The 14243-nt window shown below is 42.4% G+C and overlaps 1 protein-coding gene across 1 annotated transcript in view; it reads right to left on the bottom strand.

Annotated features, from left to right (window-relative positions):
• Nucleotides 1–9096: 9096 nt before the first annotated feature.
• The window catches only part of T265_12053 (hypothetical protein), a gene marked incomplete at both ends in the record, with an annotated part of 13225 nt that continues 8078 nt past the window's right edge, over nt 9097–14243 (bottom strand). The window contains one exon of the mRNA XM_009178974.1: nt 9097–9122. Within this exon, the coding sequence (XP_009177238.1) occupies nt 9097–9122 (26 nt within the window). The remainder of the gene's footprint in view (nt 9123–14243) is intronic.

Here is a 14243-nt window from a genome sequence, read left to right as displayed (position 1 = left end):
CCTAGCACGGAACCGTCCGGTGGACGTGCAACGAGCATGGAGCACTGCCCGTCTTCGTGATCGGCAGCCTGTATGGGAATGCACACGAGTGCTAGCTGAGTATGATGTAGTTGATTGATGTGTGGAGTGTGTTTGTAGATGTGAGTTGGAAGGTGATATCGCGTGGACAGTTGAAATGAGGATAACCCGCGTATCGCTGACTAGATGATATGAGTGCACGCAAGCTAACAGATGCTAACAGATTCCAACAGAGGCGAGCTATGTGTGCCCAGTGGTGTTCGACGAGGCAGCGTTGTGAGGATGCCGTAGTTTGTTTTCCAATCAGGTTTGACGGTGATTTGCCTGTCAGGTTGCTAGCGCACCGTTGATTCGTGTAGCTGTGATATTTCCTATTTTATTCTAACATTGAGTTTGTGTGAGATTTCGCATTTGAATTTGAGTGGAGCTCACGATGGTAGCTGGACGGTTACTGTGACTGCTGCTGATGTTTTATCTGAGGTTGATGTTGGGAGCCTGGGTGTGCGTGGCTTTGGTCGCGTACATTTTGTGATGTTTCATTTGGAGTGCTTTCCTGCGTGCTGGACGGTTACTGTGACTGTTTGTGTTGTGTGCCGTTGCCTGTATTGTGTGGGTATATCTGAGTGTGTATATGTGTTTTTGCGAATTTGTGTGATGCAGATTTTATGCTTTGAGGGCGTGCTGGACGGTTACTGTGACTGTGATTGTGACGTCGACTTTTTGTGTGCCGTTGCCTGTATTGTGTGGGTATATCTGAGTGTGTATATGTGTTTTTGCGAATTTGTGTGATGCAGATTTTATTGATTGCTTTGAGGCTGTTTGTTGCTGTTGGTTTTTTTGTGGTTGTGGAAGTGGGTGTGCGTGTCCTTGTTCGCGCACATTTTTTTATTTGTTGTGGAATGCGTGCTTGCTTGTGTTTTTGTGAGTGTGTGTGTTGATGTGTGTTATATTGTTTACCCCACGTCTGTCTGGTAGTCTCTCTGTGTTTCTGTGTGTCCACGTGTCTATCGGTCTGTCTGTGTTAGGGTTTGCAAATGCGTGTTTGTGTGCGTTTTTTGTGTGTTACTTTGGTGGGTTTTTTTTATTTTTTTTGTTGCTCTCTTTTTTGCGATGTTTTATCTTTTTGTCGGTGCTTTATAACTGTTTTTCGACTGTCAGTTTTCGTGTCTACCTTCTTTTGCTCTATATTTGCGTATTTGCTTTTCTTTTTCACCTAGTTATTTGTTTTTTTTTCCTTGTCTGTGTGTTGCCGTATTCGTTTCGACGTCTTGGTGAATTTTGCTGTTATGATCCTGAACCCATATTTGTTCCGTTTTGTTTTTTTCTTTTTATTGCTTATTACATCGTGTCTCTCGCTTTTCCCATCCTTTGTTTAATTCTGTTTTGTTTTGCTTGCGTCTTACTGATTTTAGTCCTTCTTTGGTTTGGCTGTATGTCTGTTTTCTTTTTTACCTTTGCAGATTCTTCTGGTTTCGGAAACTCGGTTATATTTGTCAATGGTTCTGCTTTGCTTATTACCCGTTCTGTATCTTGCGTTGAAGCATCGTATCAGGTCACTGTTCAAGAGCATCCCGGCTCGGATATTATTGTTTACAATGGAACATGGAACGGATCTTCCCGATACGTCAGCGATGCAATCAAACCCTGTCAAACGTACTTTCTAACTCTGCAACCACTAAGCTCGGATGGTCAGCCAGAGGGTCCTACGCATCAAGAAATTTTTGAGGGCAAGTGATTATTTTTTACTTTGCTTGACTTTTTAGTGGTCTGGTTACCCAGGAGTATTTGGAAAGGTACAAAAATAATAACGCTAGAGTGAATCACGGAACCGTCCGGTGGACGTGCAACGAGCATGGAGCACTGCCCGTCTTCGTGATCGGCAGCCTGTATGGGAATGCACACGAGTGCTAGCTGAGTATGATGTAGTTGATTGATGTGTGGAGTGTGTTTGTAGATGTGAGTTGGAAGGTGATATCGCGTGGACAGTTGAAATGAGGATAACCCGCGTATCGCTGACTAGATGATATGAGTGCACGCAAGCTAACAGATGCTAACAGATTCCAACAGAGGCGAGCTATGTGTGCCCAGTGGTGTTCGACGAGGCAGCGTTGTGAGGATGCCGTAGTTTGTTTTCCAATCAGGTTTGACGGTGATTTGCCTGTCAGGTTGCTAGCGCACCGTTGATTCGTGTAGCTGTGATATTTCCTATTTTATTCTAACATTGAGTTTGTGTGAGATTTCGCATTTGAATTTGAGTGGAGCTCACGATGGTAGCTGGACGGTTACTGTGACTGCTGCTGATGTTTTATCTGAGGTTGATGTTGGGAGCCTGGGTGTGCGTGGGCTTGGTCGCGTACATTTTATTATGTTTCATTTGGAGTGCGTTCCTGCGTGCTGGACGGTTACTGTGACTGTGATTTTTGTGTGCCGTTGCCTGTATTGTGTGGGTATATCTGAGTGTGTATATGTGTTTTTGCGAATTTGTGTGATGCAGATTTTATTGATTGCTTTGAGGCTGTTTGTTGCTGTTGGTTTTTTTGTGGTTGTGGAAGTGGGTGTGCGTGTCCTTGTTCGCGCACATTTTTTTATTTGTTGTGGAATGCGTGCTTGCTTGTGTTTTTGTGAGTGTGTGTGTTGATGTGTGTTATCTTGTTTACCCCACGTCTGTCTGCTAGTCTGTCTGTGTGTGTTTCTGTGTGTCCATGTGTCCATCGGTCTGTCTGTGTTAGGGCTTGAGCGTGTGTGGTTGTGTGCGTTTTTTGTGTGTTACTTTGGTGGGGTTTTTTTATTATTTTTGTTGCTCTCTTTTTTGCGATGTTTTATCTTTTTGTCGGTGCTTTATAACTGTTTTTCGACTGTCAGTTTTCGTGTCTACCTTTTTTTGCTCTATATTTGCGTATTTGCTTTTCTTTTTCACCTAGTTATTTGTTTTTTTTTGCCTTGTCTGTGTGTTGCCGTATTCGTTTCGACGTCTTGGTGAATTTTGCTGTTATGATCCTGAACCCATATTTGTTCCGTTTTGTTTTTTTCTTTTTATTGCTTATTACATCGTGTCTCTCGCTTTTCCCATCCTTTGTTTAATTCTGTTTTGTTTTGCTTGCGTCTTACTGATTTTAGTCCTTCTTTGGTTTGGCTGTATGTCTGTTTTCTTTTTTACCTTTGCAGATTCTTCTGGTTTCGGAAACTCGGTTATATTTGTCAATGGTTCTGCTTTGCTTATTACCCGTTCTGTATCTTGCGTTGAAGCATCGTATCAGGTCACTGTTCAAGAGCATCCCGGCTCGGATATTATTGTTTACAATGGAACATGGAACGGATCTTCCCGATACGTCAGCGATGCAATCAAACCCTGTCAAACGTACTTTCTAACTCTGCAACCACTAAGCTCGGATGGTCAGCCAGAGGGTCCTACGCATCAAGAAATTTTTGAGGGCAAGTGATTATTTTTTACTTTGCTTGACTTTTTAGTGGTCTGGTTACCCAGGAGTATTTGGAAAGGTACAAAAATAATAACGCTAGAGTGAATATACAGAAATAAAGAGGTCAGATGGAACAGGCTCACTGATAGTTGTTCTCTTCCAAATAGTTCGTTGTTGGTCCAGGTCAGCGAATAAACTATTATCCAATGGTGTTGTCCAGGGGTCTTCTTCCAAACAATTCCCACATATAATGTATTTCGAAGATAGGTTGAAGTATTTTGGTACCATATTTAGCACATGAGATCCGTAAATGACCACTTTAAGCGCGAGCGAAGTCAGAGGAGAGAGAGTCGAAGCACGTGACTACGTTTTTATTTCCTGAAATTGTACAACTGCGCGTTTTTGTATTTTTTCGTATTCAAGCAAAAAACGGTTGACGAAATACGTGGTGTTATGATGGGAGCAAAATAAAGGTAAAAAACACCATACTATCCCTCCACTAGAGCGTTGACCGTGAAATAGTAAAACGTTCGGATAATGAAAGGAATGAATCAAAAATTTGCTCGCCTTATGTTTCGTAATCAGCTAAGTGCTGAGAGAAACAGACGCGTCGTCCGGCACGACTAGTGGAAGGAGTGAGGTTATCGGTTGATAGATAAGTCATTATCCGTAGATTACTGAGTCTTTCGGGCAATTTTCGTACGATGTATGGATTATATTTATGAGAGTAATCTTCTGTTTAACTGAAGGAAATCCAAAAATATCCACTTTTAAGTTGCAATACCATGATTCATAATCTAGACTTTGAATATTCCGCTAGACTCCTCGAGCTTGGCATTGATATAACGAAGCTTTTCGACACATGACTTGTATGAGGCCGTTTTAGATAGTCATTGGAACATCTTATAGGCACTCTTAGAATCCGTTCACATGTGAAAGTTGTAGAAACTTAAGGATAAAGCAATTTTCGCTCAAACCGTTTCACCGTATGCCTGGGCGGAATTAGAATCCCCGAATCGGACCCTTCGTGAATAAACTCAACTGGTGAGGATGCAACACCGTCTTGATAAAAATAGGATATTAGGCGGACCAAATGCGGTCTTCTGAGAACTCATTAGGCGAGCTGTTTCTGCGATCCAGTATCAGAGCAACTCACAAGCCGTGCAACGAATGCATACAGTTGCAGTGCCCCATGACCCTGCATAATACTAGGTGATGATGACACGCTGCTGGAAGCAGCCCATTGATTAATGAGCTAAAGACATTGGTGAGCCGATTTTTTTCTGACCGCAAAACTTGTGAAATAACTTGCCATCCTCGGCATGAGGCCATTTGGCGTGAAATGCGAGGCAACTGCAGTGAATGTTTATGAAGAAACTGACTCTTACATTTGCTTGCACAATAGAACCTAGCAAACAAGCCTGCTGCGACTGATTGTGTATGATCTGGTATAATCTACTGAATTCATCGCGTCTTCAAAACCTCAGCGCTTTTCTCAGTTTTCAGATCACCATGCCCATCACTGCAAATATGCCCACTCGTACATTTGCGTTTGGGGCAAATGCCGTTGCACGAGAACCCATCAGTATCGTTCTTCGCTCGAGATCGTCAGCGTATAATGGAAGCTGTCTTCTGTACCTCACTAGTTCTGTCCATCTTTAATGAAAATACACAGGGGCTATTGGTTCAGGTGGTTGCCTTAAGGATGTGACACTCATTAGCCGATCTAAAACCAATCGAAAGCTGATTTAGTGCAGAGGGCTTATGAACAACCACAAATCACAAAATAGACTTAATTTCACCAACCGGGTGATAGGCAACCATCATTGGTCCACAAGCGCAGTCAATCCTGAAGCGTCAGATCTCGACGATATCTTTCCCTGGTCTCCGACAGGGTCGTTGTGATACAATTAGCTGAATACAGCAAAATGTTGATGGTAGCAAGGTTTCTAGCACATACATCTTTTCATCCTGACAAATTACAAGTTATCCATTGTTCTTGTCAGAACCTCGTAACCAAGGGGTTTAACGTTTGACTAACGGTCCTGAGGTTGCGAGTTCGAATCTATCTAAAGATTCGTGAGAAAGGCTCCGTTATGATTCCCAGAAGGGTCACTCAATATCCAACTTTTTGTGAAAGACTGACTTCACTTGCGGTATTAGTTTCCGATTGATATATGTCTTATTTTCGTAGGATTCGCGTAATCCCGTATAACTTCATCCGATCCGAAATGTGGCTAGTATCGGTATGTAAAATTTCAAATGGCTTACTGTATGGCTTTTCCTATTTTCTGGTGCCCACATGGCGTCATCAGTTTTACCCAATACTAGGATGTAAGGGATCAAGACATGTTTTCAGACACTACCAAGGCCATAGGGAAAAAATGAAACCCGCATCGAAGCATCTCAAGATAGCTTATAGTACAAAACTGTACTTTTTCGTTAAGCTCATTATTTTTCGGGTGTCATCGTTTATTGACTTTTCCGCATAAACAGACTACCTTTTCGTATGTTTGATAATACACGCTGCTTTGTTGTTCTTAAGTGTTGCGTGTTACGTCAGTCTTTTTCACGTGTTCATTCACGCACTCATTGTTCGGTGTGATCGTGTTTCTCATCCGATAACTGATAGTTTGAACACAAGATGGCACACCAAAAAATGAGGCATTTTGCCACTCAAACAGTATTTTCAATAGCAATTTTTTCACTTGATAGGAGGATCTTCGATGGAGATATAAGTGAAGGTATTTTTGAATTTATCAAGGCTGAAATAAGTCAAATATCATGGTAGTTCATGACAAGCAATTGATTTGTTGCTACAATCATGTTATTTGATTTTCTTGGAAGGATTTACGTTCAACAAAATACAGTTGATTAATTTGCAGATATTGTAGTGCTGACCGATTATATAAACTAGAATGGAGCTACTTTAATAAGTTGCTGAATCCCCTTACGACATCCTCCTGATAGAGTTGATTGTATTTTATCTGCCACTGCTTGTTACTTACTGGCTTGTGTGTATTGCAAGATTGCTCATGGGCATCTTGTGTGTTTGTACTCACTGACAGAATACACTCGACCAAAAATACACTGCAGCAACGTTTTTGGAATCGTTCTGCCGGTAGAGTAGAAGTAGATTCACTAGAACCAATCCTTGCCGATAAATTTTCGTCTACCAGCGTTTTTTTATTACAGCGCCTCCGTCGATCAGTGATGTCTTGGTAACACCTGGAGATCAAACTATGCGTATGGAAACCCGTGAGAACGGATGCACCCTGAACCACTCCTACATTGTCCAAATTCATTACCCAAACGGATCCGTGCTCGATACCGTTTCTGATCAGCCCAGCGGCCCGTTGCCACCGGACCTACTATGTCCAAATTGTCGGTCAATATTTCATGTAAGAAATCAGCATGGTGTGGGTGTTCCACTGAACCTGGTGTCAACAAGACCGTTCCAAGGTAAACACAGACAGCGTTTAATTCGCCCGAGCTTCAAACTTGTTTTGAAAGGACCCCAGGAAATCGTGTTACCAAAAGTTGCTGGTTCATGCTTTGAAGACATAACCAAACGACTGCTAGCCATTCATGGTCTTTTGAGAATGTGAAGTCAAAAGACCACTTTTCAAGTAGTATATTACCAAGGAAAATTTCCCTTCTAGTCTTAAAAAACTGAGAACAAAACTGAAGCATCGTATTCGGTGGACAATGTAACCAGTGACGGGGAGGTAGAGTTGTGTAAACAGCTTGCGGCCCTCCTAGTTAGACAAACGTTTTCTTCTCAATGAGGTCTGCCTCAGATAGATTAAATTGACTACCTTTCACACATCACCATCATTAAAGCGTGGGAAATTAAGCCCATGGGCTGGATTCCCTCAACTTATACAGCCGGTATAAAAAGTTACCTGCACATGTCACCAGGGCTTTCATTTCACAAGATTATGCCTTGAAAGTAAGCATCTAAGAATCACGCCTGGTCTAATTTATGCTAGAATAGGGCACAGAATTTGAAGTGCATTCTCGGTCTATCTCCGGGAGGCCGATCCTTTTATTCAGCGATATACAGGTTCACCTCGACAAACGTAGAGCTTAACTGGATCACAGATTTGGTCAGTATCAATCCACAAACCATAGATTGATTTCTTCTAAACACAACCATTTTTATTCCTGTGGATGGTTTAGCTTCAAAAACATGTAGGAACAGAAGGGACGTCTCTTGAAAAACTTAGTATTAATTGGCTGTCATCCCGTACCAAGTGTTTTCTTAATATCCACACTTCTTGTTATGTTACCAGATCCTGGAGATTACCAGAAGATCACACGACCAAACTTCGTTCCTTGGACTGTGGTTGGAGTGCTGTTTGTTTTGTTCTCAGCGTACTCCCTGTACATCAACAGCTTTGAACGATATTATGTGAGCATGTGTCATTTGTTTCCTAGTTGCTTATTTATTTGCAAGCATATAGTCTCCGTTGTTATTTTTCGACTCATTCACCTTAGGGAATAGCGATAACAGAACGCCGAATTGATTTCTAATGAAACCCGTGGGAGGGCGTACCGAGATGACGACTCTCGGCTCTGGCGATTTTTTCCACTGTGGCTCTACAGCTATCTGGATCTAAATAGACATCAAGAAAGATGGCATGATTTTGAACCCGGAAATGTTATGGAAGTGAGGTACACAAAAGTCTGCATCGTTTTTAGTTTGTTTCGGAATACATCCGGAGATCATAGTTCGGCGGTTCTTTTTTTCCGATTCTTCTCGGACAAAGCCAATAACAATCCTAGTTTAGATAGTGTGATATAAAATCGCAGAAAACAAAGTCGTAGTGTAGTCACAATCTTCTGTGGCATTTTAAGATCATGTACAAGCTTCGGCATGCAATGCATATGCTGTTCACATGAAATGTGGGAGCGATTTACCCTAAAAATTCACTCGTAAATATTCAAACTTTTAACAACGTCGTACCTTTCCTCAGTGTCCATTGAGTTCATTTTATTTTCAGGTAGTGTTACCCGTTTCACATTTCGTCTAACTCTAGACGATCCTTCCCGAAGTATGAATGAAAGTTCAAATCCAAGGATTCGTCCAACCAACAACTCTTCGGACACATGCTTTAGCTTATGTATATTTACATTTTCTGCCTCATCTGCACTAAAATATCCAACCCTGTTTAACATGAATTTACAGTGAGTGAGCTCAGTGAGATGCTGGTCCTTGCCACAGCCAGTGGTTGTATGTTATTACTTACGATGCGTTGTGAGCACTTTGTGCAAGTATTCTATCGGTGTGTCGTACGAGCACTTTAGTAGTATTTCAAGTAGTCACTAAAGGAAAAGGAGTCTTTCAGTCCCCCATCCCTTGGGGCTTTGCCTCCTTCTCTCACCCTGTCAGTGGACCCCACAGGATGTCGAGGACGACGTCGGTAGTTTCTTCCCATTCAGTCTCTCCCCGAAGTGCACCCTTAAGAGGATTTCCGTACCGACACCTTGGTACGAGGAAGCTAGCCTGCTGACATCCCTTACGTGTGCTTTCTTCGACAACAGTTGCCTACAGGATAAATACGAGGCTTTTCTATGTCCATAAGGCATGGTAATACCCCCAACACATAATGACGGTTTGGCTTCCTAACCACCCATTCGGACATCCCTTACCCTGCTATACGCGAACTTCTTTGAAAGGACCTAATATAATATAAAATATAAAATACATTGAAATGAAAATGATGCAGTTTAAAGTGAGGCAGCGGCTAGGAAGCCCCGTATTGAAGCCCCTTACACTCTCCCACAAGACAAAACAGACAGAACATTTTACTTTTGTGTACCAGACAGTAATAAACTATACACAAACGCTATCCATTGTTTTTAGGGTGAAATCATTCATGGCAGTTCGTCTTCTTCTGATTTCGTTGAAAACTGACAAGAGGATATCAAGAACAAAGCAGACCCTGGAGCAAATAAGATTATTATTGATTTCTTTACAGTTCGATACTACTTATAATTTTATTCTAATATACAGTACTTTTGATGCAAATGGCATTCGATTATCTATAATCAGCTGGGGTGGTTAGCGACCATGGTGTTTTTGCAAAAATTAACCCCACAGAGTCAAAACGATTTCTGAAATGAGGCTACTAATTGGTTTCTTTCATTGTACCACCTGCTTCCCTTATATGTGTTATGTCATGGCAAGTCATTTTGCTCATAAATTTTTTGATAACACTAATGCTCAAGAACTGTCACTGTTGTAGATCTGAACTCTGCAATCCTCGTTAAGGCTGATCCCGTTCTGCCATGAATTCTAACCATTCAAAATAAATCGGGGTTGCAAAGTAGCATGCAAATGATAGAGGAATCGCATGAGGTCAAGCTAAATTCAATACCGATTTCAAATAATTGGGCATTGAACGTTCCACGCAACACCACACTTGAAAGAAGGTGAACATCAACAGAAACTTCGTCATCCAACAATAGCCGGGTTCCTAACGAATTTCGATGCATAGGTTAAAACAAGCAAATCAGTTAAGTTTGGATGTTTTCTGCATACAGTAGGTCAGTAGTGACGTCGTTTTGAGCTTGGGAGTGTGAACTTTGAAATTTGGCATCCTATGCATGTTATGTGTGGAAATATGTTGGGAGATTATAAGCTCAATCACCAGCAAAGGACATCACTGACATAATTCCAGGGTGGTCGAGATGAGTCGGCATAAGCCTCAAATTATGAGGAACAACGTACAACCATGATCAGCTAACTACTGACAGGGTTGCTGTAAACTCGTCTACACCCCACAATCAACCAGCGGACATGTCTGTACAGCATAACCTTATTCCGTTGACGTATGTGAGTGTTGTGCCATCTCCGCTATGGAGAGATACAGCATGAATTCAGCTTCCATGAATTGCGATAACTTTATTATCGCAGAATTGCGTGCGATTCAGAAAATTTAATGAAAGTATAACCTCACCTGAAATCAAGCAGCAAGTGGATAACGGGTGAAATCTGCGTTTTTCCAAAATGTTCACATTTGAGGTGCCATCCAGTGAGCATTGTTTGCTTCCCGTAATGTCTAATTAAAATGGATTTCCGTCCATTACAAGCGCTATAAAACGGGGTACGATAATGAAGAGGAGTCATACAGTTGTAGTAAACATGTCTCTGAAGCGGGTCAACTGAATCGGTTCCTGAAGTAAAATTGAAGTAGAATCGGGAAGATGAACAGCATCGCCAGTAGTTAAGTCTAGGGAGTTTACAGTTTTCGACTTTGTTTTGTGTCCGATGAATCAAATGCACTTGATCGAGCATTAGGCACATCTAGAAAAAAGCAACTTTCCGGGCAAGAATAACGGAGTCTCAATGAACAGGTCTCTTCCATTAGCGGCTGAGCTAACCGCCACCTAAGTGACAGGATGTACCAATGTGATTTTTGGTTGATTTCCTGCTGCGATAACTTGTACACGAGAATGGTTGATTTCCTGGATCAATGGACAGTTCCCTAGTGAAGACCAATCGGACCGACCGCAAATGCGTACCGGAAATTTTTGAACAAATACATCGCTTTGCTGGTCTAGCTAGTGTCGATTAAAGTTAATTTAAACACTTGTGAATTCTTTCCACCTGTTTTTGGAAGTACAGTTGGTGTGCAATAAGATCAGCTGTAATCAGTAGATTTAGCTAACAGCAATCTGGGTCAAGGGTTTCCCAATTCCAGATGAAATCCAATGGATGTCTGCTGCAGATCGTTCCCGCAGTTTCGTTTTTGTTTCCCATCATTCACTGAGTGATAAAGATATACTGCCGTTAGTAACCCCATTCAAATAAATTCATCGAAAGATAGTGTGAGAATCACTCTGACTCATCCTACCGTACGCATGTAGGCATAGAAATGCTGTGTGTTAAGGCCACTGGCCAAAAACGAAGTGGAACATCGCACGAAGCGCAATGGTTGCCTTATGAATTTGTACTGACTGAACAATTAGTTGAACTGACTGTCGCCAATGCAGGCCATTTCCATTCATTTGCGTACCTAAACACGGCACCAGAAATGATAGATTGCAAGGCGTATCCACTTGAACCTGAAGTGTGTAACCACTGAGAACACGAAGCACTAACTGAAACCAAATGGCACAACATATCCGTTCAGCTCTGGATGTACCAGAGGACAGCCTTTACGCACTAAAGTACCTGTTTCACTGCAAACAAAAGAAAAGACAACTCAGCTGTAGGTGGTTGCAAGACTGTTAGGACTGGACAGGTACGCAGTCATTGACTGCGGTGGTATTTGTTGACCTGCTGCACCACAGTATCTTGGTCTGTATCCAGGCAGACCATTCCAACAGTCACTGGAAGAGCTCGAACTGCTTCCGACATCAAGTGGTTGACCTCCGTCTCAAACGCAGTTGTTTCAACTCCAGTGTCCTCGGCTTCTGACCTTGCATCGAAGAGACGCCACTATGCTTCCGTCTGTCCCAGGCTGGCGGTGGACTAATACTGGATCCTGAGGAAGAGTGGCTGACCCCTTAAGACGATCGGCCCTCGAAATCATGGCATTAGTGTTCAACACTGATGCTTCGTTGCCGTAAGACGGCTGGTAGTACACGACGAAATTTTTTTCTTCGGACCGAAAAAAATAAGGAGCGGCCTGCCATCTACCGGTAGGGTAAAAAAGTCCTTGGGATGTTCTATGGAATATTTGACGGCGAAAACGATCACTAAAGCTTCCTTTTCTATCTGACTGTAGTTGCGCTGGGCGTCAGTTATCTGACTGTATGTGCACTCGTTTTCTGGCTATTGTCGGGGAATACATGTGAAATCATTGGGTCAGTGCCATAGTTTGAGCAATCCGATACCAAAAAGATTTCAAGTGACGGATCGTGGAGAGTGAGGCAAATCATATTTGACAGAATCAACGGCATTTTAGCATTCCCCTGACAGTGTCCGCTTGTGATCCTCTCAGAAGCTGGTTAAGTGGACCTCAAGTGATTCATGGCAGACAGAAACAAGCCGTAATGACTGACAAAATCGAGGAAGGGCCTGAGAGATGTGTACTCTTGTATTTAATAATCCAAGTGGCTTGACTGCGGATAATCCATATCTGTGTTGTTCACAGTTGCTCGCGAGTTGAGATGCGTCTAGGCAGTCGAGACCTAGAAAGGATGACGTTTATGATCCGCGACCAAGTGTGACCACAATAATGGAGTGGTCAGTGTGACAACTGAGAGTTAGCTTCTGGAGAGCAAGCCAACAAACATGTCCGAACCTACAAATTTGAAGTTGTAAACACTGTCACTTTGACTTCATCAGCCAACCTGGCGTGAAAGACTCCGAGTGTCATGTGTGCCTCTCATCTCAGCCCGATGAGTTATGGAGGTGCAAAAAACATTAGTTTTAATGCATTTCAAAGAAGGACACTCATATACGATTATTTATTCTGTAGTGAATGACAGAGAGAAAAAGACAGGAGGTGGTTGCAGTGTTTCTAGTACTCACCCGACAAAATATCAGCAACCCACACTTAAGCTTAAATAGTAAATCACATCTTTTCCAGACAATATTCACGTGTGACAAACAGCCGTAGGCAGCAAACCGATGAGTGCGTTAGTGTTTGGGATACTGTTCGCCGAATTTTTCTATTATAGAACTTGGGAAGATGTGAGGATCTTCTAAGCACGCACCCTAGATACTGCTCTAAGATCTACATAGTTAAAACCGGTTATTGCGCGGGTACAGTGGATTATTCATGTGAACTCAACGAGGGGGCTTGGATTACCGGTCGAACGACGATACACAAGCACAAACAAGAGACACAGTTTGCGAATTCAGGAGGAGTGGAAAAAAACTCTAGCCCAAATATGCACTATTCGCCCACATAGTGACCAACCTCATGATTATATGAACCCAATCTTTTCAAGCGATACACTAAGGAGGATAAGAATAATTGTGCAGGTCTCCTCATCCCAAGCTGACCGTTCCCTGAAGGCGGTATTTATATTCACTCCGAAGGTTGAATTCGAGTTTCGGGTTGATTAACGTTGGTGATCACGGTGTCCTGTGGTAATTGATCTCAAGTATCTTTTGCCAGCTCGGAGATACGTTCAGCACCCTAAGAAACCATCCCACCTCATGCGGTGTGAGCATTGTCAGACTTCGCAACTTCAATCTTATCCGCCGCTCCCTGTCTTCACTCATACGATCAACAACCCAGTCAGCCTTGATTAACACTCCTATTACAAGAACGTTTCTCGTCTGGGTACTCCCATTTTCTCATGCAAGCTGATTCGCAAAAAAGACCGGGTGGAATGTAGAGAGAGCTGACTTCAACTCAGCCGTTCAAAGTAGTGATTTTGCTTCAAATAAACAAGATCGGGGACATCTGCCATTTAGGTGTACATCGACTTCTTTGTTCATTTTCTGTTCAAATGTGTGGTGGCACTTTCCATAAGTTCTACGCCTGGTGAGCTATGGATTGCAGGCTTAATCTTAAATCGAGCCTTTTTTGATGCGGAGAGCCAGTTCAAGACTAGCGGGCCAATAGTACTGGCATGAAACCCACATAAATTCAATAAACCCCCGTAAGGACCAGTTACTTAGACCTCACTAATACGTTGAATTAAAATTTACGTCATGAGGTTTCCTGAGTGTTTTCTGACTACTCACGAGTAACATGACTTACACCTGTTTATTATGAAACCGTTTCGTTTCCCCCGCTTTGTTCCTACTTAAGGTCTGCTTATCCCTCAGTAAGTGATGTCAATATTTGTTGCCCGTCTGTCATTGCCTGCAAGTTCGCCTCGATTGCACCTATTTTT

The sequence above is a fragment of the Opisthorchis viverrini genome, assembly GCF_000715545.1.
Source record: "Opisthorchis viverrini unplaced genomic scaffold scaffold2790, whole genome shotgun sequence".
In the NCBI taxonomy this organism is placed as follows: Eukaryota; Metazoa; Platyhelminthes; class Trematoda; order Opisthorchiida; family Opisthorchiidae; genus Opisthorchis; species Opisthorchis viverrini.
The sequence above is the reverse complement of the archived record's forward strand: the minus strand, read 5'-3'. Positions and strand labels throughout refer to the sequence as shown.